Here is a 25,004-nt window from a genome sequence, read left to right as displayed (position 1 = left end):
GATAATGCTTCGCTTTTTCATAGATAAGCTTCCTCCTTGCCTTTCGAAGCATCTTTTGGGCAAACTTCTTTCTCAGGCGCTTAATCTTCAGCTCTGCGAAATTCCTTCGCTTTTTCTTAAGGGTTTCCAGCACAGCAGGAACCTTCTTCTTCTTCTCTTCTACACCCTCCATGGTTCCAGCCGGAAAAACAGCGACTTTTGTATTTTTAGTAGAGACGGGGATTCACTGTGTTGGCCAGGCTGCTCTCGAACTCCTGACCTCAAGTGATCTGCCCGCTTTGGCCTCCCAAAGTGCTAGGATTAAAGGCATAAGCCACCGCATCCAGCCTACTTTCCCTCTTTTTTCCCTTTTACTTTTTTCTTTATAAGTATGGCAGAGTTCATCCTAAGGACAGGGTTATGTTGTATATGTGGATGGCTCACTAGAGACATATTACAGTTATTTGACTAAGTAATTTATTATAAATTAATTTAGAAAATTCCTATGCCAAATGCAGAATCATCTGTTTGCTTCTCAATATGAGAAACACAGAGCAGAAAGTCTGTACCAAGTCTTGTCAGTTCTTCTTGAAATCATCAGAAGAGCCTCCCAGGGCTTCTGGCCAGAGACTCTCCTGGCAAATACCATCTTCTCTGTGTGATGTAAATCAGTGGCAGGCCACTGAGATTAAAGTGTTTTTATGGTGTAACCCTCTGGGGCCATTGTCCTCATGGGACAAGATCTGCACCCATTAAAAGAGCAGATAGCTATGGCACATTCCATGTGTCTCTCACTATCCTACTTAGTATTTTCCTTTGAACATGTGCCAGTTTGTCCAGGCCTCTTTAAAAGTGTGGCCTTTAAAAGTAAGCAAAAGCCTGAAAACATGGCAAAACCCCATCTCTACAAATAATGCAAAAATTAGCCAGGGCATGGTGGTATGCACCTGTAGTCCAGCAACTTGGGAGGCTGAGGTGGGAGGATTGATTGAGCCCGGGAAGTGGGAGTAGCAGTGAGCCAAGATCGTACCACTGCACCCCAGCCTAGGTGACAGAGCGAGACCCTGTGTCAGAAAAGAAGAAAGAAAGAAAAAGAAAAGAAACCAACTAAGCAGAACACTGTAAAGTACAGGAGCTCTGATGTGGAATGGGATATTCCTGTGTTCCATCTACTCTGTTTTGATCTCAGCAGCCTAAACTAGAATGAGCTTTTCTACCAACCACATCACATTGCTTACTCATTGAGTTTGTGGTCGACTAAAACCCTTCATGGTTTTTCTTAGGTTCTACAGCTAAGGCATTCTCTTTTCCCATCAAGGGTTGTTCAATTGTTTGGCTCTTTGAACTGGACATCTGAGCTAATTATAATTCAAAAACACATAATCTGGTTCTAAAATATGAGTCATAAATGTAAGATATTGTAGTTTCTAAATTTGGGCATAGGGTGTTTGTTCAAAATGCCTACTCATAGAGCTCCACCCTCAGCCCCACCTTCAGTAGGTCTGGGGTGAGATCCAGAAATATGCCTTTTGGCCAGTCATGTGGGTTGATTGTGTGGGCAGGTGGCAGGTAAGCCTCAAGTGGAAAAACACTGCTATAAGAGGTCTCGTGTTCATAGGCAGGTAATATCCCATGGGGCTGCATGTGATGTGGCTAGGTAGGGCTTCCCCAGGGACAGGCTCTGTGGTGGGGGAGGGTGCTTGAGATGGACTCTGAAGAGCGGGGAATGGAGAGGAGGGAGACTGAAGGCTCAGGCTGGTGGTGGATGGTGGTGGTGGGGAGGTATCACTAAATTGCATAACAGCAGGAATAAACACCATTTCTAAGCTTTGTCCTGTCAATTTTCCTAGCTGTTTGCCCAATAAAGTAACAGAAAAGGTAAAATATGATGATTCTCATAGAACTGCTAACTTTTAATTTTGTATGTATGTCAGCGTCCTGCTCTGTTGCCCAGGCTGGCTGCAGTGGTGCAACAATGGCTCATTGCAGCCTTGAACTTTTGGGCTCAAGTGATCTTCCTGCCCTAGCGTCTTGAGTAGCTGGTACTACAGGTGTATGCCACTGGGCTGGCTTTTAAAATATTTTTTATGTTTTATATAGATGGGGTGCCCAAGCTGGTCTGGAACTCTTGGGCTTAAGCAGTCCTCCTACCTCAGCCTCCTGAGTAGCTGGCATCACAATACCTGGCTAATTTTTTAAAAAATGCTTTATAGAGATAAGGTCTTGCTACATTACCCAGGATGGTCTCCAACTCCTGGTCTCAAGCAATCCTTCTACCTTGGCCTCCCAAAGTGCTGGGATTACAGGTGTGAGCCATCACACCCGGCCTCTTTTATGTAATTGTTAATTTTCTTTTTTTTGAGGCAGAGTTTCACTCTGTCATCCAGGCTGGAGTGCAGTGGTGCACTCATGACTCACTACAGCCTTGACCTCCCAGACTCAAGTGATCCTCTCATCTCAGCCTCCCAAGTAGCTAGGACTACGGGCACATGCCACCATGCCTGGCTAATTTTTGTATTTTTGGTAAAGACAGGGTTTCGCCATGTTGCCCAGGCTGGTCTTGAACTCCTGGTCTCCAACAATCTGCCTTCCTCAGCCTCCCAAAGTGCTAGGTGTCAGCCACCATGCCCAGCCTTTTTTATTTTTAAAAACACAGTTTGGGGGCATATAGATTTAGCAACAACGAGAACGATTGTTGAAGCAAAGTTTTGATGACAGAATCACATTAAAACTCAAAATCCTCTCAGCCCTCTCTTCTTCCCATGGAAAGCTCTTGGATACCTGAAGCTGAAAGCTCTTGAAAACCTGTGGAATTGCTCATCCTGGGTTCTATGTTCCATGGATTTCTGGGATAGTACAAACTGGCTCATACACAAAGGCTTTAGCCAGTATTAACTTGTTAACCAAGCAGACTGAAGCAGTCATATGGTCACTTATGGTCATTGTGACCTTAGTTCAAAGAGTTGAGATCTAGGTTCATAGAACTTTACTTTCTATTTTTAGTTACATCACTTTTGTAATACAAAATAAAACAATAATGTAAAAAAATATAGTATTACTGTATGTTATACTCAATACATTTGGAGACATATACATAGTACAACAGCAGGTTTCAGAAAAGACAAAACCTTATATGAAATTCACATCTACTTAATGGTTAGAATTTTATTTATTTATTTTTAATTTTTTTGAGACAGGGTCTTCCTCTGTGACCCAGGCTGGACTGCAGTGGCACAACCATGGCTCACTGATGCCTTGACCTCTCAAGCTCAAGTGATCTGCCCACCTCAGCCTCCCAAATAGCTGGGACTATAGCCATGTGCCACCACACCCAGCTAATTCTTTTTTTCTTTCTTTCTTCTTCTTCTTTTTAAATAGAGACAAGGGCTTGCTTTGTTGTCCAGGCTGGTCTTGAACTCCTGAATTCAAGCTATTCTCCTGCCTTAGCTTCCCAAAGTGCTGGGATTACAGGCATGAGCCACCTTGGCCAGCTCCAGTAGTTACCATTCCCACTGGAAACTCCCTTGATATCTACACAGTACACCAAAAGGATTAACTAAGAAAACCTAAAAATTTCCAACTTGGGCATATTTTCAGGAATTTAAAAATTATAATTAAGCTAGAAATGAACTGCCAATTACAAAAACCTTATGGCAGTTCAAATTCTGCTACTACAAAATTTTATCATGTAAAACCATACTGTGAACACGAAATTGACCTTTCTACAGTCTCACTTTCTTATCTGTATGTCAAAAATGAAAATCAATTACTTCTTTTTGTTTTTCGAGATGGAGTCTTGCTTTGTCACCCAGGCTGGAGTGCAATGGTGAGATCTCGGCTCACTGCAACCTTGGCCTCCCAGGTTAAAGAGATTCTCCTGCCTCAGCCTCCTGAGTAGCTGGGATTACAGGCGTGCACCACCATGCCTGGCTAATTTTTTTTTTTTTTTTTTTTTTTTTTTTTTGTATTTTTAGTAGAGACAGGGTTTCACCATATTGGTCAGGCTGGTCTCAAACTCCTGACATAGTGATCTGCCTGCCTCGGCCTCCCAAAGTGCTGGGATTACAGGCGTGAGCCACTGTACTCAACCAATTACTTCTTTAAAGGAAGAACCACTATATAGCTTCCCAACTATATAAACTGTAACTATGTATTATGTAGTTCAGTGAGGACAGCTCATCAAAGTAAGCTGCCTGCCAAACCACCCTCTTTAGAAATCTATCAGATATAGTAGGATCAGATTAATTCTTCCAACAATTCCTATCACAGTCTCAACATTAATCTTAAGTGGGAAAAAGCACATGGAAACAGGGAAAGTTAGAAAGCCACTGCTACTGTGTCCCTCCTGGTTACAAAATTTAATGTTCTACTGTAGAAAGGTATCAGTTCAGGAAAGGATGTAAATAATTCCCCATAAAATTTTCTAATTGTGAACCCACAGTAAAAATGTCATGTTTTGAATCAAACCCTTAGAACTACCCCTGAACCATTACAAGTAACCTTAAGGAAATCCACTTAGGTTTGAAATCTTGTAAGAAGGAAAACACAAAGTTGTACCGTAGATGAAGGGAAAAGCAATACCTATGGCTGCTGAAATTCTTCAGAATACAAAATCAAGAAGGCTATCTTACTTTGGTCCTAAATTCAGTGGATGCTCCAAATCCAAAGAGAAATCTCACGACATCATTATGGCCTTGCTGGGCGGCAAAGAATAGGGCAGTTGTACCTGACTGGGAGAGAGAGGGAGAGGCTAGTTTTAAAAGACATTTGGTTATATTACATTTGAATTGAACATCTGCAAAGAAAGCAAAACAATATCCTTGCATATAAACCTTCTCATCTAGGAAGGGGCTACATTTCAACAGATTCTTATTTTTTGGTCAGAGAAGTGACAAAAGAAAAGGAAAACTTTATTCTTAGTGAAATAGGATGAATGGTGGCTCCTCAAAAGACTTGTCCTCATCCTGAAACTTGTGAATATTACCTTCTATGGCAAAAGACGTGATTCAGTTAAGGGTTTTGAGAAGAGCTTATCCTGGGTTATCTGGGTGAGTCCTAAATCTAATGACAAGTGTCCTTCTAAGAGTGAGGCAGAGGCACTACTCACAATAGCTAAAATGTGGAAGCCACTTAAGTGTCCATCTATGGATGAATGGACAAGCAAAATGTGACATATCCATACAATGGACCATTACTTAGCTAAAAAGGAAAGGAAATTCTGACATATGCTAAATGGATGAGCCTTGATAACATTATGCTAAGTGAAATAAGCCAGTCACAAAAGGCCAACAACTATATATGATTCTACTGTGAGATCTTTTATTCATTCATTCATTCATTCATTCATTCGAGACAGAATCTTGCTCTGTCACCCAGACTGGAGTGCAGTGGCACCATCTCAGCTCACTGCAACCTCTGCCTCCCAGGTTCAAGTGATTCTCATGCCTCAGTCTCCCAAGTAGCTGTGATTACAGGCGCATACCACCACACTTGGCTAGTTTTTGTGTTTTTAGTAGAAACAGGGTTTCACCATGTTGACCAGGCTGGTCTTGAAGTCTGGCCTCAAGTGATCTGCCCACCTTGGCCTCCCAAAGTGCTGGGGTTACAGGCATGAGCCACTGCACCTGGCCTATTGTGATATCTAAACTGGTCAGAGTCACAGAACCGGAAAGTAGGATGCTTGTTGCCAGGGCCTGGGGGAAAGGGGAATATGGGAAGTTATTATTTAATGGATTCAGAGTTGCAGTTTTACAAAATGAAAAGAGTTATAGAGATAGATGGATGGTGATGTGATTGTACAACATTATGAATGTATTTAATAAGACTGAACTGTACACTTAAAAATGGCTAAGAGGGTAAAGTTTACATTATATGCATTTTACCACAATGAAAAACAATAAATATATTTTTTAAAAGAGAGGCAGAGGATGACCAGGCATGGTGGCTCATACCTGTAATCCCAGCACTTTGGGAGGCCGAGGCGGGTGGATTGCCTGAGGTTGGGAGTTTGAGACCAGCCTGGTCAGCATAGTAAAACCCCATCTCTGCTAAAAATACAAAAATTAGCTGGGTGTGGTGGCACATGGCTGTAATCCCAGCTATTTGGGAAGCTGAGGCAGGAGGATTGCTTAAGCCCGGGAGGCAGAGTTTGCAGTGAGCCGAGATTGTGCAATGCACTCCAGCCTGGGCAACAGAGCAAGAGTCCATCTCAAAAAAGACAGAAAAAAAAAAAAAGTGAGGCAAAGGGATATTTGACCCAGAGAGAGGGCAATGTGACCACATAGGCAGAGACTGGAGAGCTGTGGCCATGAGGAGAGTGCTGACAGCCACCAGGAGGTGGAAGAGGCAAGGAAGGGAATCTCCCCAGGAGCCTCCAGGACGAGTGTGGTACAGCCCATACCTTGATTTTGGACTTCTGTGCTCCAGATCTGAGAGAATCAATTCCTAATGTTTGAAGCCACCCATTTGTGCTAATTTGTTACAGCAGCCCTTGAAAACTAAAGGTATTTGTTACAGTGTTTGGTAAACACAAGCATTCATTAATAGAGGGGAGAATTCCAGTTACAAAGTTTAGTGCCCCAGAGTAGAAGACTACTTGTACAAGAAGGAAAATAAGTAATTTACTCACAGACTTCTCCAAATGCGCAAGCCCAGAGTAAGAATGAGCTCAAAACATTTCTTAAAATGGGACATAATAACAAGAAACATCCTGATTCCAACATTTAAACTGATCATGATATTCTGAGACATAGTTTTTAGCATGCTTCTTATCTACTTTTGCGAGCCTGCTCAAAGATTGGTATCCAAACCATTGTGTAATATGAGCAAAATCATGATACAATTTTTGTGGGCAACATACATTTTTCCTATAGTGATACTTTTCACTTTTGAGCTTGGAGCTTGGGACAAAGCTAACACTACTCTTTACCAGGCGCAGTGAAAAGAAACCCCTTTTTCCATAGTTTACCCAAAGCTGTTAAGGTGGTAGGTCTCACTCGTGTGAAAAGCATATGTGTGTGTGGGGGGGATGGGAGTGAGGACAATAAGACCTACTGAGACAGGCAGGATTTACCCGCCTGGTTGCCTGTTTTTTAATGTGGTCTAGAAAAAAAAAGCCCCTTACTCAAGCTGCAGCTTGCCTAACTTCCCGCTGATGGCAGCAGTGGTCTGTCTGGAGCAGCAGCTGTGAAGATGCAGGATGCCGCAGGGGAGGTGCAGCTGGGGTTGCATGCTCCTCAGGTCCAGCTCCTCGAGCTGGAAGCAGGTGGGAGCCCTGCCACCCTTACTGAGTTGACTGGGTGGGAGCAGCCATGCCCAGCTGCGGCTCTGGTTTTGGGCATCCCTGTATTCTCTGGGCCTGGGAAGCCCCCACTCTCTGCCCCTGCAGGCTTGGAAGTGCCGGCTCTTGCTCCCTGGCCTCTTCCCACTCCTGGCACCTGCTCCAGTGTGGAGCAAAGTTGTAGCCGAGCCCGGGTACTGTCTGTCATGACCTGGCTAGGAGTATGTGTGCTTGAGGTGGTGCTGACATGCCAGCCCGGCCCCCCCCACCTTGGTCCCCTCTGGAATTTGGGTGCCAACAAGCACAGGAGGGAGGCCAAGGGGCTGAGGGCAGCTAGGTGTGGGCCTGTAGGCACTCCTTGGCAGGAACAGTCTGGATGGCATGTTGATGGTGGGAGGCAGACAGGTTCCCACCCATGGCTGCCCACGGACCAATTAACACGCACTTCCTCCTTTCTGAGCCCATAAAAACCCCTGACTCAGCCAGATTCACACAGATGTCTGGACTACCAGCTGCTGGAAGGATCTACCCACTGTGGGTCTCCTGTCACTCAGAGCTGGACACAGAGGTCAGGACTACCAGCTGTGGGATGGAGCTATCCATTTCAGGTCTCCTCAAATTGTCTGGATGACCTGTCTGTGGAAAGGAGCTACCCAATTTGGGTCTCCTGAGAGCTGTTCTGTCACTCAGTGAAGCACCTCTCCACCTTGCTCACCCTCCAGTTGTCTGCATACCTCATTCTTCTTGGATGCAAGACAAGAATTCAGGACCTGCTGAATGACCCTGTTTATAAACAAACAGGGCTGAAACAAGCCCCCTGCTTGCCACATTGCAGGTGAAGAGGAGTGAGGAGCTGTGGCCTTTTGTGGAACCCAGACCTAGGGACTCCCCAAACCAGGGCTGTGACACCCTCTTTGGGGCTCTGTGGTTCCTGGTGTCTCCAAGCTTCCAGGCACCATCACGTTCCCTGGTGCCTATGGTAGAAGCCACTTGGGGTACGCATGGTCCAGCTGCAGCCTCACAAAGAGCGGGCGCCTGTGCCAATGCCTGGAGCTGCCTGCCTTGCCACAGCTGGCATGCCTGGTTGTGCGCAGCGGCTGGACCCCATGCTTGCTCACATACCTGGCTTGCCCTTGGCAGGCATGGAATCTGGGCTGGTAGTGTGAACCGAGAGCAGGCTGCTGGGCCAAGAGGGCAGAATGAGCTCAGTGGGCCTGAGCAATACTCAGGCAGAAGGTACTGCCGGCCACAGAGGTTTCCAGCTGGCAAAGTCACACCCTAAGGATCCCGTGACAGTCAATCAGCAACAAAAGACCCAAGAAACTAACTACAAGTTCTCACTTTAGGTGGGTAGGGACTTCCCGGGGCTCTGCATGCACAGTTAGACTTAAACTTCAACTTATAGTCACCTCTTCCTTATCTTAATGCTAAAATCATTCCTGAAGGTGGAGATTTAAAATGCTAATGTTACATGTGATGCATGAAAAGCATATTGAGCTACTGTGCAAGTGCTACAGAAACCCCTCCTATACATGCCACGACTAAACCCTTCCCTATAAAAAGATCCTATAAAACGAACCCACATATGTCTCTTGGGGAGCAGCCAACCCTTTTTCTTTCCATAATGGAACCTGGTTCCCTCATGCACAAGCTAAATAAACTTTCTCTTTGCTATCTGATGATCTCTCTTGACTTCTATCCTGGGAGAGTACAAGAATCTAGGGTGCTGATAACACCACCACTGAGGCAGAACATGGAACACCTTCCCAGATAGATACAACCCACTACATCAGACTGTGTCTCAGGAAGGCACAGATATCGTGAGATTCTGCCCCAGGAAGGCACAGGCATCATGACCATTCACAGGGCCTTTCTGTCTGCAATGCAGGTGTGATTTTCTCCTTGGTTCTCACAGAAATAAGTGGGAAGCATCTTCCCACTGCTTTGTTACAGTTGAGGATGCTGGGTTCCAGAAACCTTAGGGAGTCAACAGTTCTGGAGGAAGAAACCTGGCTAGAATAGGAAAACTCTCCCCTTCTCAATAGACATTACATTTCAGAGACTACCAAAGGTCTTTTCTAGGAGTTGTTTCTTTAGTAGGAAAAAGGATTTTTCAATAAGCTTTCTTGATACATTAATTATATAAATTATCAATGTTTCTTTAGTATGAAAAAGGATTTTTTCAATAAGCTTTCTTGACATATTAATTATATAAATCATTACTACAGCAGTTTGAGCCAATTTTAGACCATACATACTATCAGTCATTCTGTACCTTAATGCAGCAATCTGTAGATAATAGGATCTAGACCTTAGTCTTGAACGTGAATAAAAGTTTTAAATATGTGTGCCTTACTACACAAACCCAGGGCTTCATGCTAACTGCATTTGTAGCCCCTATGCCTGAGAGGTGTCATCAGCCAATGTGGGTTCTTTAAAGCAATAGTCTTTCAGGAACTCTAGCTTCCAGTTTGTCTCTCTAGCAAGCTCTGTGTATTTAGACAGCCAACCTGAGCAAGGAGTGGCAGGTAGTTTTTTTAGGAGACAAATATTCTGATATTGCAAAGTGGATCAAGGATTAACAATGGATCAAGGCAGAAGTCTGCCATAGGATTAAGTTTCAAAGCACTGCAAGTCACTCTTCTAGCTTCCAAAACTGGTACAGGAGGCTGGGGTCTGCCTTTGACTTGGTAGCCCTCTTGGCCCAGATTGGCACAGTCCCAGGAAAGTCAGGGACTGCCAGGAACTTACATAGCACCATCATTTGAGCCACACAGATTACCTTTAAGCTGAGTATACTTTGGTAAATCTTCAAAGGCTTTTGTTCTCTGTAGTTTCATCTCCAAGATTAGTTGAGCAATTAGAACCAAATGGATAAATATAAAACCATAAAAACCATAGACTGGCTAGAAATCAAATACTTCTCTCTTCTTCTAGCTGCTTTTCTCAGTTGTCTCAAAGAGATTTTTATGCACATTGAATTGTCTGTCAGGATAAAGTTTTTAAAGTAAACCAGATCTGGACCATATTGTTTTGATTAGAGAAAATCTGTCTTTTCTTTAAAGTTGTAATAAACAAAGACTATAAAACAGAGAAGAAAAATAGAAAGATTAAAGTAACTTTAAACTATAATTCTAAATGGGTCCAGATATTTTCAACCCACAGGAAAATTAAGTGCTGAAGTGAAAATGACCTAAAACAATGATCTAATGTTATTATGGAAATTGCACCAAAGAATCTGTTTGTGAGAATATTACATTTGCTGTAGTCTCTTTATACTGCTCCTCTCAATAGACCAGGCTTGTTGATTCAGGGCTACAAAGACCCAGACCCAGATTCTGTATGTCACTCTTTCATGGTCCACAGCCAAGGCCTCTAATACCCAGACGGGTGATGGGAAGGACATCTGGATGTGCCTTGGAACTCTATTTTTGAGTCAGGGTCATGCTGTGTCTCCCAGGCTGGAGTGCAGTAGTGCAATCATGGCTCACTGCAGCCTGGAACTTCTGGGCTTAAATAAGCCTCTAACCTCAGCCTCCCAAGTAATTGGTACTATAGGTATGGGCTACGACATCAGGCTAAATTTTTAAATCTTTTTATAGAGATGGGGTCTTGCTGTGTTGCCCAGGCATACGTTACACCTGGAGCTCTTGACACAGCCCTGAGACCTGATGTGTCTTAATTTATTCTACTCAGAGGTGATGGTCCAGACTGGAAGAAAGATATACTGGCTTGATGAAAGTTTGGTTGGTGAACTGTTTTTCTAAAATGTTGCAATGCAGGACCTGGGATAAAATAAAGCTGGGCCAAGAAAAACCAAGTGGTTCAGTCTGGACTTGCCCAGAAAGCCCATCTCAGGTCTGAGTCAGAGTGAAATGAGGTCAGATGTACTCTAGAGATGACCTGAGCGTTTGTCTCCACAAAGGTTAGTTTACCAGGTCCCAGGCCGACTTGGAAATATACGAATGGAGCCTTCTTAGAATTCTACTAAGCACCACAGTATGTTAAAATGTCCTGGCCTCCCTTCTGCTTCTCTAGACTAGACTAAGGATGGATTCTCAAGTGAGACCAAACTCTCAAGATTGTCCTTGAATGAAGTATGGGAACAGGCTCACATTTTAGTCCAATGTTCACCCACATGGCTTTTTTCAGGACAGCATATTTAATCCATGGTCAGAGAGAAATCCTTTGAAAATATGCTTTGGGGAGGATGATTGAGACATCCTAGCAAGTTAGCCTCATTACAAATAGGTTGGTGACTCAACTCTTCTAAAAATATAATTATCTGTATGAAAATGCCATAAATCCTACAGTATCTCATTCCAAGGGAAAAATGAAGAACTGACTTATGTTTGACAAAAAAAAAAAAATTGTATGGGTGTTTATGGGCAGGTAGTAAGAGGTTTGGTTACCTCAGATGTGCCCGCTGGTATGCTGCTGGACCTCATTTTAGGCAGAATAAACTCTGCAATGGGCTTTAACGTGGGAGAAAAGCAATGATGGCTCTTGTCCCCCATACCAGTTCACTATCATGAAAACTTCAGATCTCTGAGCCTGGTCATTTTTCTTCAAGTGCAAAGCCTGACTTACCTCTCTCTGGAGATTGATGTCTGCTCCTTGCAGAACCAGCTCCCTCACACAGTCTATGTGGCCAGCATAGGCAGCAACCATCAGGAGTGTGGTGCCGTGCTGGATGGAGGAGAGACAGATGAACAGTTAGGGCACTGTTATGTCAGGGAGAAGGGTCCTAGGAAAGATGCTGCAGAGATGTCAGCTCCACTCAGAAAACATCCAAGGGCAAATTTCCCTGCAGTGATGAAAGTTCTCATGAATAATCTCATCATGCAGTCTAGATGGGAAAAAGCAAAGAGACAAATTGCTGAGGTTGGGATTTTTGATGTAAAAATTCACTTACTTCCATTACCTTCAGAAGCACAGTCCAAATGAACCATAGTTATTGCATTTTAAGGCAGCAATGATATAAAGCTCTCATTTTATGAGTCCTATTAAATGATTCCTGACCCAAAATATTGCTATTAATATAAAAGAAACATTAAATGGTACCATCTGATTTTCTGTATTTAAAAGTCTTCATCATCAAAACAGTTCAGGTAAAGATGTATGGCACCATAGTGAAATGAGAGACTAGAGAGCTGAGAGTCAGGAGCCGTGGGGGCTAAGCCCACCTCTGTCACTGACCAGCAGTATACCTGGGCACATTGATTACAATTACTTGGACTCATTTATTTCATTTTAAAAATGGGGGGTTGGATGGGATGATCACCAAAGTCTTTCCCAGCTTTAAGATGCAAGGACTTGAGGTATACCATGTGATATGGACCCTTCTAATTGAAGCGGGCATTTGCAGTTTGATTTACAGTTGTTTTCAAGCGCTTGAATTGTCACCTCTGCATATTCAGCAACCTGCCTCTCAGAAGTAGATGATGAGAGAGACAGGTGGCTCTGCACACAGGGGAGGCTTATTAGGTATAGGGTAATGAAGTGAATTTTGGAGGCATTGTGTTATTTTCATCTAAAGATTTTGTAGGAAGGCAGTATTGCTGAGTAGTCACTGATACTGTTTGTTGGAAAAGTTTGAACAGTCATACTTGAGGCTAGGAACAATTCCTAAGGAAGCCCTGTTAGCCTCTCCTTGAATTTCAGGGGCTCTCACAGGCCTCCTAGGTGATCCTGGGGCTTGGCTCTGTTAGCAATGGTAGTACTCGCGGAGAGATCAATTAGCACCATAGAATACCATCCTGGGACTGGGACTCCATGTTCAGGTGGCACGTGGAGGAGACAGAAACCCAGCCACTGACATTCCGAGGGGAACAAAGGCCTGTACTGCTTCCCAACAGCTCCCTGCCCCTCAGTCACCACCAGCCTCAGAGGCCCTTTCAAAGTAAACGGGGTATCTGAAATCACCATCATTTAGACTTGCTCCTTTGGATTAAGGAATCATCTCTCCAGAAAGCGCCTGATAAAATAACTTTTTGTTTAAAACAAGTTAGTGTCTATTCAAAGAAGCACAAATTTGGTCAAAATATCTACTGGCCACCCAGCAGACAGGACAGAGTGTGAGCACTAAGGGAAAGGAGCTGGTGGCTCAAGTGACTCCTGACGTGGAAAGTGTCCTGAAAAGGCTGGGAATGTGAGGTGCTGTCTGGGGGCGGAATGTATGCAACACTGCAAGGTGGCCCTGGGGAGCTGGAGGCCAGGAGGAAGTCCTGGGGTATCTGAAAGGGGTGGCTTCAAGAAAAAGTGGAAAAGTGGTCATCAAAGTGGTCAGTGGATAGGGCCACAGTGACAATTGGTGTTTCTGCCCTACAGTTTTTCCACTGTGGTGTAAGAACCAGCCCCGTAAAACCCATATAAGACCAAGATAGCCAGTTCACAGATGTCCAAGACCCTGCACCAGCCTGAGTTCTGGCAAGGAACAGATGGTACATTCTAACTGGGATAATTGGAAGAAAATGTCATAAAGAGACTATTAAGCTGAGGCCTGGGCACAGGGAATCTACAAAGAACAGCATAGTACTGGGATCTAGGAACAGTGGGGGTCCATGACCAGCTGAGGCCTGAAGTTGTCAGGGGAGGGGAGTGGCTCCCAGGATGCAGAGAGTGGAGGGGGGCACTGCTGCCAGACAGACAGGGAGGGCGCTGGGCTGCCTGACATCCCTCTCCTCACACCCTCTGACTCTTACAGTTGCTCCTATGGGCCAAACACAACTGGAGGCCAGAGGGAAGTGAGTCTGCTGGGGCAGTACATACAGTTCAGACTGTGAGACCAAGAGTGAGAAGGGTGTGGAGTGGGTCTGGAGGGGTAAATAAAAGATATCCTGCCCCGATGCCCTGGGTAGGGGTGGGGGCAACTGGAGAAAACTGCTATTTTACTTTTGGGGTGGTGGTGGACTCCACTTACCAAATGTGTGCAATAAAATTTGGAAATGGCACACTCTGTTTTCAGGAAAACAAAAAAACTACTTCAAAACATTTTTATTCAAATCCTAAAATCAAAACATCATTGCTTGCTCCCTCTCCTCATCGGCGGTCCTCTTGGTCCCCAGAGATGAGAAGTCTTGCTGAGCACAGTAAAATAATTGCCTCTGGCTGGGGAGGGGAAGCTCTCTAAGTGGTATCTGCTAGGGGGCAGTAGTATCTATTTTTATTTCACCTTCTAAATTGCCAATGAGTGTATTTATGTTCGCAAGAGGTAATGAAAGGATAAAAGGCTGGGGGAGGCTTCAATTTTTGTTTTCTCATCCTTGTAGAAAAAACATAACTCCCACATCCATGGCAGCCCACTAAATTATCTCCATCTTTTCATGAAAGCTGTTGGCTTGAATTCTTTCACCAAACAGCCCTTTCTTCTTGTAGTCTGCCAATTCTGATTCCCAGTGAAGTGCCTCTTTCCCTATTGTGGCTGTCTTCTGTTTTGGGCATTTAATTGTTTCCTTTTCTTTCTGACTTTCCCCAGCATGTTTTTAAGTTCACCACAGTACCTTGGATGTTTTAAAAAGGATGAAGCAAGCAAACACATGAACAAGTAAATAAGCATTGTAAAGGGAAATGTATTCCTGAGGTGCTCCTGTGCCCACGCAGGGCAATGGTGCGTGCTGGGCATGCATCTACCAAACCCATCATCGTACGCTGTCTCTGCAGTCCACATCCACCCGGCCGCTGTTCAACAATAGCTTCAGCAGCGTCAGGTTTCCCCTCCTGGCTGCCCAGAATGCAGCGTTGGCAAGCGGAGTTTCCTTCTGCAAGAACAAAATGAAACAGGATCTTAAAATTGGTTCCAGTGAACATGACTGCTTCTACGCATATAGATAATAACTTTCAGAAAGGAGAACATCCAGATGTGTTGTATCATTTGAAAGATTGCTCCTCCAGCAATAGGCTACTGTAATATACTTGGTTATAGAATAAACTCTGTTGGATTCCAGATACCTGAGCACCATATGGCTATGAAGAGCACTGTTGTTGATAATCCAGCACTATTAATAACCTATTTCCCACTAATGTTCTCACTTTCCTGCCTCTGTTGTGTTTTTGTTCACTCAGCTTCCTTTTTGCTTGAAATGAATTTTCCTCCAACCTTCAAGGCCAAGGCTCTGCTCAAATGCTATTTCCTCCCAGAAACATTCCAAACCTTTCTTCATCTCTAAGTGGAGCAAAATTTCTCCCAATTCTGACCTCTCAAAGGAGTTTACCTGCCCTTTTCCTAAGCCCTCAATGCTCTCTGATTCCACTACCTGTGTGGAATGTTTCACTTTCCCTCCACCTAATCTCCTTTGCTTCAGCTGAAACTTGCCAGAGGTTTGAGTTGAGAACAAAGAACTTGGGGCAAATAATGCCATTACATGTCCTCATATGGATCCTTCATTCCACCATTGGATCATTTTGTTTGTTTGAGACAGTGACTCACTCTGTTGCCCAGGCTGGAGTGCAGTGGCATAGTTATGGCTCACTGCAGCCTAGACCTCTCAGGCTCAAGCCTTCCTCCCACCTCAGCATTCTGAATAGCTGAGACCACAGGCACGTGCCACCATGCCCGACTAATTATTTTATTTTTAGTAGGGACAGGGTTTTGCCACATTACCCAGGCTGGTCTCGAACTCCTAGGCTCAAGTAATCTACCTACCTCAGCCTTCCAAAGTGCTGGGATTACAGACATGAGCCACTGCACCAGGCCTGCGGGGTTATTTTAAAGCTACAAAATTAATTTTAGAACCATACCTGTGGAAATCATGGAAGTGGAAAACAGGTCTTCCAAATGGGTGGCAGAGCTGACTGCAGTAAAATCTTCTCTAAAATAATTGATTTGAGTCTGTAGAGAACAGTCTATGAGAGGGAGGAACTGGCTTTGGGACCAGACAGCTCTGGGTTTCACCCCAGCCCTGGACAAGTAATTGGCTTTTGGAAGTCTCAGTTTCCTCTTGCTTACTTACCTTGAAGCTGACAGTATTAAATGATGTCGATTTTTGCCTAATATAGTACCCAACACACTATAAATGCTGATTAAATGCTAGTTTCCTTTCCTGTGTTCTTTACAAAATCAGAATCAATAGACAAAATTAAATTCAGAGTATTGGTACTAATAAAGAATTCTGATGGTCTTTAGGAACCTTTATAAAAGCATTCACATTATTTAATAAAAGCATTTTTTGCAAGCGGGTTTAAAACATCTATCTGACTCCAAAGGCCTTTTGCACAGTATGTCTTTTAAATATATTGATATTGTATTAAATACAATGCTTCTCTAAGCTCAAAAGAAAATACCAACTATTTCAGCTACTCAACAGAGCCCTCTAAAATAAAAGGACAGTGGCAGCAGTATTTGTGTGTATGAGGATTTCATTTCAGAAGTCCTTCAGCACATACACAGGCGTATGCTCTTGTGCATACTTGAATGAGAGAATGGCAAGGTGGGGAGTGATAAGCTAATAGCAAACATACTTCGAATAGTTTCCTCGCTCATTTAGGAGGAAAATAAATCACCTCCAATTTCAGATAACAATTTGCCTTTTCTGAAGCTGTAAATTTTGCTGTCCTGGAGTTTTCCAGCCAAACTGCAACCATGGTGTTCACACCAGCATTGGAGTTTAGGCACCGGGCTGGGTCTGATTTGTTCCAGCTGTCAGTAACTAGGCGAAGCAATGACAAGGGAGGTTTGACCTCTATAATGAATCACGAAATAAAGCCTTTTAACAAAGAGACTGCACAAGGCCAAAGCGAAGTCTGGGAGGGTGAACCAGGCAGACGATGTAATATGCACCAGGGAACAGCTCTGCTAGCTTTTCTTGAAAGGTAAAGACACAAGAATGATAAACTGTACTTCATTTTCAGGGACTCTATCATTTCACTTGAACCCCAAATACCTTCAAAAAACCATCTGCAAACAGCAAGTGTCTATTGTCATAACAAGATCTCTAGTCAGGGCCTCTCCTCCCTTTAGGATCTTGGGGATTCCTCTCCGGCTGGGCTGGACATCCTGGTTTCCCATAAGGTCCTGGAAACTGAGCTTTGTGAAAAGCTATAACTATTTCACCTTCCTTTGGGCTTAATTTACTGAGAGGCAGAGGCATGACAGAGTAGTTGGTTTGGGGGTAAGAAGAAGCTGGGTTCAATCTGGACTACTTCCTAGCTCTGTGACATTGGGCATTTTTTTTTTTTTTTGAGATGGAGTCTCTCTCTCTCTGTCACCCAGGCTGGAGTGCAGTGGCATGATCTCAGCTCAGTGCAACCTCCACCTCCCTGGTTCAAGCATTCCTCCCACCTCAGCCTCCCACGTAGTTGGGATTACAGGGACATGCCACCACACCCAGATAATTTTTTTTTTTTTTTGAGACAGAGTCCTGCTCTTGTCACCCAGGCTAGAGTGCAATGGTGCGATCTTGGCTCATTGCAGCCTCTGCCTCCCTGGTTCAAGTGATTCTCCTGCCTCAGCCTCCCAAGTAGCTGGGATTACAGGTGCCTGCCACCATGCCTGGCTAATTTTTGTATTTTTAGTAGAAATAGGGTTTCACCATGTTGGGCAGGCTGGTCTTGAACTCCTGCTCTCAAGTGATCCATCCCCCTCAGCCTTCCAAAGTGCTGGGATTACAGGCATGAGCCACTGCGCCCAGCCTGAGCCACCGCACCCAGCCAAGTAATTTAATAATAATAGAGTGCCTCTCTTATGTAGTATAGGAGAATTAAATGAGATGATCACATAAATATACTTAGTACACACTCAAAAAAACAGTAGCCATAAATGCACAGCCTTCATGGCTCTTTAAGATACTTGTCCAGGAAAATTCATTTACTTGGTCACTAGCACGTACCAGGAACAGTGGCCCTGGCCAGGAGCTAGGAGTAGAGGTAGGAGTCAGCTTTGGTCTCTGCCCACAATGACTCTGTGGCCTAATAGGAAAATCAGTCACATCAACAGGCATCATAAGGTATTGTAGGTGCCAGGGTAGGAAGGCAGCTGCTTGTGGTGAGAATACAAACCAGATAATGTGATTCTACTTGAGGAGGGTGGCCAGGAACAGTTTCAAAGAAAATGAATTTTTTTTTTTTGAGATGGAATCTCACTCTGTCACCGAGGCTGGAGTGCAGTGGCACAATCTTGGCTCACTGTAACCTCCACCTCCTGGGTTCAAGTGATTCTTCTGCCTCAGCCTCCCAAGTGGCTGGGATTACAGGCACCTGCCACCATGCCTGGCTAATTTTTTGTATTTTCAGTAGAGATGGGTTTTACCATGTTGCCCAGGCTGGTCTCAAATCCTGAGCTCAGGCAATCCACCCACCTCTGCTTCCCAAAGTGCTAGGATTACAGGTGTGAGTGATCACACCCAGCTAAGAAAGGACTTTTTGAGACAACTTTTGAAAGACATATAGGGGCCTGGGAGGACAAGAGGTGGTGAGGTCCCAGGCAGAGGGGTGGTAGAGCAAGACTGGAGGCTTACCACAGTGTCCTGGGAAGCATCACTAGCTCAGCAGGGCTACAGCGAAGGGCATGGGGGGAGGTGAAAGCTGAGGCAGGGCAGGTGGTCAGGGCGAGGTCCTCAAGGCTCTGCTGTATGTGCTACTGAGTTTGGACTTTATCCTGGTGGACACTGGAGAGTCGAGGAAGCATTTTATGGTGGGGAGACACCATTCATTTTGCACTTCAGAAAGGCCCTTCTCCTTAGGGAGAATGGAATGAGGTCTGGAGCCAGGCTGAGACTGGTGTCTACAAGGGTTAGGAGACTACTGCACAGATGGGGCAAGAGACCAGGAACTGAGCTGATGCCTCAGCTCAGCAGTGGGAATGGGAGGATGGGACAGACTGGAGACATTTTAGGGCTAAACTGCATAGCCTTGGTCTGTGACTGTATGTGCAGGAGGGGAAGGAAAAGGAGAGTGGATTCACTCCCAACTTGTGGTTCCAGTGCCTGGCTGATCTTGGTGCCATTCATGAAGGTTGGAAACACCATGTGAAGGACAGGCTTCGGAAAAAAACGATGACTTCAGCATTGGACATCCTGGGTTTCAAGTGCCTATGGGGCATCTAGGTGGCAATGTCTAGTAAAGAAATGGGCAGGTGCTCCTGTCACCCTATGGCCAGCACATTTACTGGTGGTCAGAGTCTTGAGCTAATGCTCACTCAATGCAAAGTGCTTACTCTGGACCACATGGTGTATCTTCTCCATATACTAGCTCATTTCATTCTCATCCTTGCTCAGTGAAGTGGGCACTGGGACGATCCCATTTTACAGATGAGGTAAGTGAGAAATGGCCAGTCAGGCTTCAGCGCCAGGCAGTCTCTTGCTGAGGCCACTCTTTAACTCCCCATCAGACTGCTCTGCCTCCTGTGGACTTCTTCTGTGGACAGCAAGGAATAAGGCAGCAGTGACCCCTGGTGACCTCCTTCCTATCCTCCATCCCAAGCTCCTCTCTGGCCAAGACGGAAAGTCCCCAACCTTCCTTCTGTTTGGGGTCTATGCATGTCACATTCCCTGGATAACTTCCAAATCTCCTCTGGCTGGGTATGACAAGCACATAATCATAAACGGAGTGGAGAGAGTTGGGGGTCAGTCCTCTATCCTTTAAAGGAGACAGTGCACGTGAAAATACGTCACACAAACTGTAAAGCACTTTACCAAGCATGCTATTACTATTTCACCTCTTTCTTGATGTTTCTGATCTCTACAATAAAACCAAGGAGCTTCTCTCAGGCTTGCTGATTGCAACTTTAAAAGTAACAGCAAGAACAACTAAGTTCAGATCTTGCTCTGTATCAGGCAGTGTGCTAAATAATTTACTGCTTTATCTCATGTAATTCCAGGAACAGCCCCATGAGGTAGTACGGTCATGTAATACATAATGATAGACTGCATATATGATGGTGGTCCCCTAAGATTATAATGCCATATTTTTACTGTACCTTTTCTACACTTACATGTGTTTAGATATGCAAATGTTCACCACTGTGTAACAATTGACTACAGTATTCCATTCAGGAACATGCTGTAGTTTTGTCACCTAGGAGCAGTAGGCTACACCATATAGTCTAGGTGTGCAGTCAGCTACACTCTCCAGGCCTGTAGTAAGTGCACTCTATAATGTTTACACAATGCAGGAAATACCTAACGTGTATTTCTCAGAATGTGTCCTTGTTGTTGAGTAATGTATGACTAATATAATTATTCTCATTTTCTTTTTATTTTTTTTTTTACTTTTAAAGCAAGGTCTCCCCTCCCCTCCCCTTCCTTCCTCTTCCCTTCCTCTCCTCCCAAGGAGCCACTATGTCTGGCCTATTATTCCCATTTTTAAGATGAGGAAACTGAGCACAGGAATGAGTTAGTCAAGGTCACACAGTAAGGATCTTGGCTCATCCAAATAACAGAGCCGGGATTTAAATCCAAGTCTGGGCTGGACATAGTGGCTCATGCCTGTAATCCCAGCACTTTGGGAGGTTGAGGTGGGCAGATCACTTCAGCTCGGGAGTTTGAGACCAGTCTGGCCAAAAACGTGAAGCCCCATCTCTTCTAAAAATACAAAAATTAGCTGGGTGTGATGGTGCACACGTATAATCCCAGCTACTTGGGAGGCTGAGGCAGAAGAATCGCTTGAACCCAGGAGGTAGAGGTTGCAGTGAGCCAAGATGGCACCACTGCACTCCAACCTGGGTGATAAGAGCAAGACTCAGTCTCAAAACAAACAAACAAACAAACAAAAAAGCCGGTCTGGGTCTAGAGTCTGAGATCTTACATTTTAAACCTTGTAGAAAATTGAGTGTAAGCTTCCACATTTGTCACATTTTCTTCTCTCCCTACTTGCCCCTTTCATTTACTGTCAGAATTTTGGCTGTACACTGCTCATCTGTACACTTCCAGAAATTGTACAGGAAACAAGGGGAGAGGAAACGCAGAGGGAAATTTATTTGTACAGAACTGGAATTCTGATTAAAAGCTAAGGGGGGTAGGGATTTAAACTATTAGTTTTAAAAGGTTTAGAGTAACGTGGACTTCAATCATATACTTAATAATTCGATCAAGAGGATATGAACTTTATTCAATAATGAATTTCTATGATATTAGAGGTGACATAAAATAAAGATGTAGTGATGGAATGCAAAGCTATATGCACCCTCCTCCCTTTGGAATTTAACCAGCAGTACCATTAAAATATAGTTCATAAGATTCACAAAACAGACTCTCTGTAGACTAAGATACCCAACTCCAACCTGGCTGGGTTATAGCATCATATGACAGATAGCAAGTCCTGAAGGAAGTAAAAATAATTTACCCCAAAATATATTTATTTGATATATTTTGAAATGACCCTGCAAAGCTGTTTTTTATGGGGGAAATTTGCATTCTATAGGGAATCCCCTTCCCTTTCCAGGAGAGGCTTCACTGGGTGTCTGACACTTGACACCTTTTTTTTTTCCTGAGACAAGGCTGGAGGACAGTGGCATTATCACAGCTCATTGCAGCCTAGACCTCCTGGGCTCCAGAGATCCTCCAGCCTCAGCCTCCCAAGTTGGGATTACAGGTGGTGTGAACCACCTGAATAAGTGGAATCTGACACCTTTTAAGGTACACTTACCATCTATTCTCTAAAGCCTATTACTTAGAGGCTTCATCTATATCATAAGAACCTTGGCTTCCACAACCTTACTTATTTTAACTCAAGCATTCTTATGACATGGAAACCCCCTCCCCCTTCTTTGAGATGTCCCACTTTTCCTGGCCAAACAAATGTATACCTTACATGTATTGATTTATGTTTTTGCTTGTAACTTCTACCTCCCTAAAATGTAAACCAAGCTGTCATCCAACCACCTTGGGCACATGTCCTTAGGACCTCCCGAGGCTGTGTCATAAGGCCATAATCTTACTTATTTGGTTCAAAATAAAACTTTAAATATTTTATAGAATTTGACTTGTTTAGTCAACAAGCCTAAATCCTGTGATGTATCACTTCCCTAAGTGATAGGAAAGTGAAGAGAAAAGGAGATTTGCTCTGAGCAGTCTGCCTTACAGGTAGGCCCATATATCACTGGCATTTCCAAATTTAGAACTCAAGACTATGTTTAAAGTCTGTTTAAAACATATATGTCTAGAATAGACAAATCTATAGACATAGAAAGTAGAGATGTGGGGTAATAGTGACTGCTAATGGGTATGAGGTTTCTTCCTGGGGTGATTAAAATTGTCTAAAATTTCTAAAATTGTCAGGCGTGATAGGATTCATGCCTGTAATCCCAGCACTTTGGGAGGCTGAGGTGAGCAGACTGCTTGAGCCCAAGAGTTCAAGTCCAGCATGGGTAATATAGGGAGACCCTGTCTCTACAAAAATACAAAAAAATTATACGAGTGTGGTGGTGCATGCCTGTAGTACCAGCCACTCGGGAGGATTGCTCAAGCCTGGGATGTCAAGGCTGCAGTGAGTGGTGATCGTGCCACTGCACCCCAGCCTAGGTAACAGAGTGAGGCCTCATCTCAATAAATAAATAAATAAACAAACAAACAAAGGCTCTAAAATTGATGTATTGATGGTTACACCACTCTGAATTGACTATAAACCACTGAAATAAGTACTTTAAGGGGGTGAATTCTATGGCATGTGTAAAAAATATGGTTTTGTTAATTTATTTTCCCATGGTTCATCCAAATAATTTAAGCTGACTGGTGAACTAGAGTTGATTAAGAGATAATTTATATATTCTCAGAATAAGGATAAAGCATACAAGTTCCTGTACTTCTGGGCCAGGCATGAGACCAGATTCTAGCAGTAAGATGAAACTGGTATTGAGTTGCTTCGCCTTCTCAGGTAAGACATGCTCAAGAAAGACCCAGGTATTTTATTTATCTAGCTATGATAGTTCGTCTGATATGGTAGCCTCACCCACCCCCAACTGTGTTAGACATTTGGCAACTTCAGTCTGAAGAACAAGTTTTGAGTAGTTGAAAAGCCATTGTAGAGTCAAAAGTCAATGGACTGAAATTCATGAAACTTTATTGCACAAAAAAGGCAGTGTTTCCTTATTTATTTATTTATTTATTTGAGACTGAGTCTCGCTCTGTTGCCCAGGCTGGAGTGCAGTGGCGCAATCTCGGTTCACTGTAACCAAGAAAAGAAAAGTGAATTAATGATTATTCAGAAGCTGTGGGCAAGGAGCGGGGCCTCATGCCTGTAATCCTAGCACCTTGGGAGGCCAAGGCGGGTGGATCACCTGAAGTTAGGAGTTCAAGACCAGCCTGGCTAACATGGTGAAACCCCATCTCTCTAAAAACACAAAAATTACATGCCTGTAATCCCAGCTACTGGGGAGGCTGAGGCAGGAGAATCGCTTGAACCTGCCGAGGCAGAGGTTGCCGTGAGACCAGATTGCGCCCCTGCACTCCAGCCTGGGCAACAAGAGAGAAACAGAATATTCACATCTCAGAAAACAAACAAACAACAACAAAAAACTTTTAAAGTCATTCACATTTGTCTACTTGGTTCCACTCTCACCACCTGTGCACTGGTCCAGTACCATTTCTTAAAAAGATGACATCTCCCAGCTCCACCCTCTTCTCCAAATCTGGCCAGACATCTTTCTAACATGCATATCGCGCCATGTCACTCCTCTGCTTACATGAGCTATTGTCGGCAACGGGATTACAGTGGCTTCAGAGTCAGACACACTTGGGTTTCAGTCTTAACACCGTAACTTATTGGCTGCAAAACTGTGGGCGAGTTAATTTCTTTATACCTTACTTTTCTCATTTAAAAAAAAAAAAAGTAAAGACAAGAAGAGCACCTCCCATAGGTCTCCCCAGGACCTTACACATCATGTTCTCGGTTCAGAGTCAAGCACGTTTTAACTGTTCAATACATTTTAACTACTATTTTTATTAAAACCTTTCAATCGAGGCAAATGAACCTCTTTCATCCTAAAATGTAGGGATTACATGGGATGACTTTAATCAACTCCTCTGAGACAAGACACCTTCGGACCCTGAAGCCTGCTCATCGTCTGCAGCGTCCCTGGGTGCTGGCCACTCCTCCGGGGAGGAGGCAGCCGTGGGTGCAGCTGGTACTCCAGCATGAGGGCGCAGAGGGTCAGGTTCGGGGACTCCTGCAGCTGCAGGTCAGCGCTGACCCCAGGCTTCTTCCCCGCCCCCGACCTGTTACCCCGCGACAGTCCCCGCAGTCCTGTCGCCGCGCACAGTCTCAGCCGATCCACAGCCCTGAGTGCGAAGCCTGAGAGGCAGGGCAAGCAGGCAAACCGCAAACCCACAGGGGGCACCCGGCCCTGCCGCTTCCTTCTGGGCCTCGCCGGCAGCCGGAGAAGCGGGGAAGGAGTGGGAGGCGGGCAGCGGGCGGCGCCCACCCCGCCCCGCCCGAGCCCGGCCCCGGCCCCGGCCCCGGCCCGGGAACCCGCGGCGCTCACCTTGAAGGACATCCTGCACATGTCCGCAGCCAACCCCAGCGGGAGCTGGCGCGCTTCGGGCCCGGGGCGCCTAGTCCTCCCCGGCCTCCGCTCTCCCGCGGCGCCAGGCGTTCCGCAGAGGGGCGGCCTCCGACGCCGCGCGCTCCAGCCGCCCGGCCCAGCAGCAGCCACCACACACACGGCCCGGCCGGAGGGGCGGCGCGGGGGCGCGCTCCGCTCGCGCGCGCGCACACCGCCCACGGGGTGCCGCGTGGACGCGCTCCAGGACCTGCCGTAAACGCGCGCGCGCAAACACCCAAAACTCCACACTCACTTTGCACACTCTCCACACAC

General features: G+C 44.9%; 1 protein-coding gene across 3 annotated transcripts in view; it reads right to left on the bottom strand.

The window, feature by feature from the left end:
- ANKRD29 (ankyrin repeat domain 29) overlaps positions 1–24,869 on the bottom strand; it is a 59,439-nt gene extending 34,570 nt beyond the window's left edge. For all 3 annotated transcript variants that reach the window (XM_017498595.2, XM_017498612.2, XM_017498605.2), the window contains exons 1-4: positions 24,672–24,869; positions 14,908–15,018; positions 11,849–11,947; positions 4,611–4,709 (exon numbers count right to left, since the gene is read on the bottom strand). In XM_017498595.2, coding sequence (XP_017354084.1) covers positions 4,611–4,709; positions 11,849–11,947; positions 14,908–15,018; positions 24,672–24,692 — 330 coding nt within the window. In that variant the 5' untranslated portion in view covers positions 24,693–24,869. The remainder of the gene's footprint in view (positions 1–4,610; positions 4,710–11,848; positions 11,948–14,907; positions 15,019–24,671) is intronic.
- Positions 24,870–25,004: the final 135 nt, after the last annotated feature.

The sequence above is a fragment of the Cebus imitator genome, unplaced genomic scaffold (assembly GCF_001604975.1).
Source record: "Cebus imitator isolate Cc_AM_T3 unplaced genomic scaffold, Cebus_imitator-1.0 Scaffold12, whole genome shotgun sequence".
Lineage (NCBI taxonomy): Eukaryota > Metazoa > Chordata > Mammalia > Primates > Cebidae > Cebus > Cebus imitator.
Note: the sequence above shows the minus strand (reverse complement) of the source record. Positions and strands in the feature narration are given on the sequence as shown.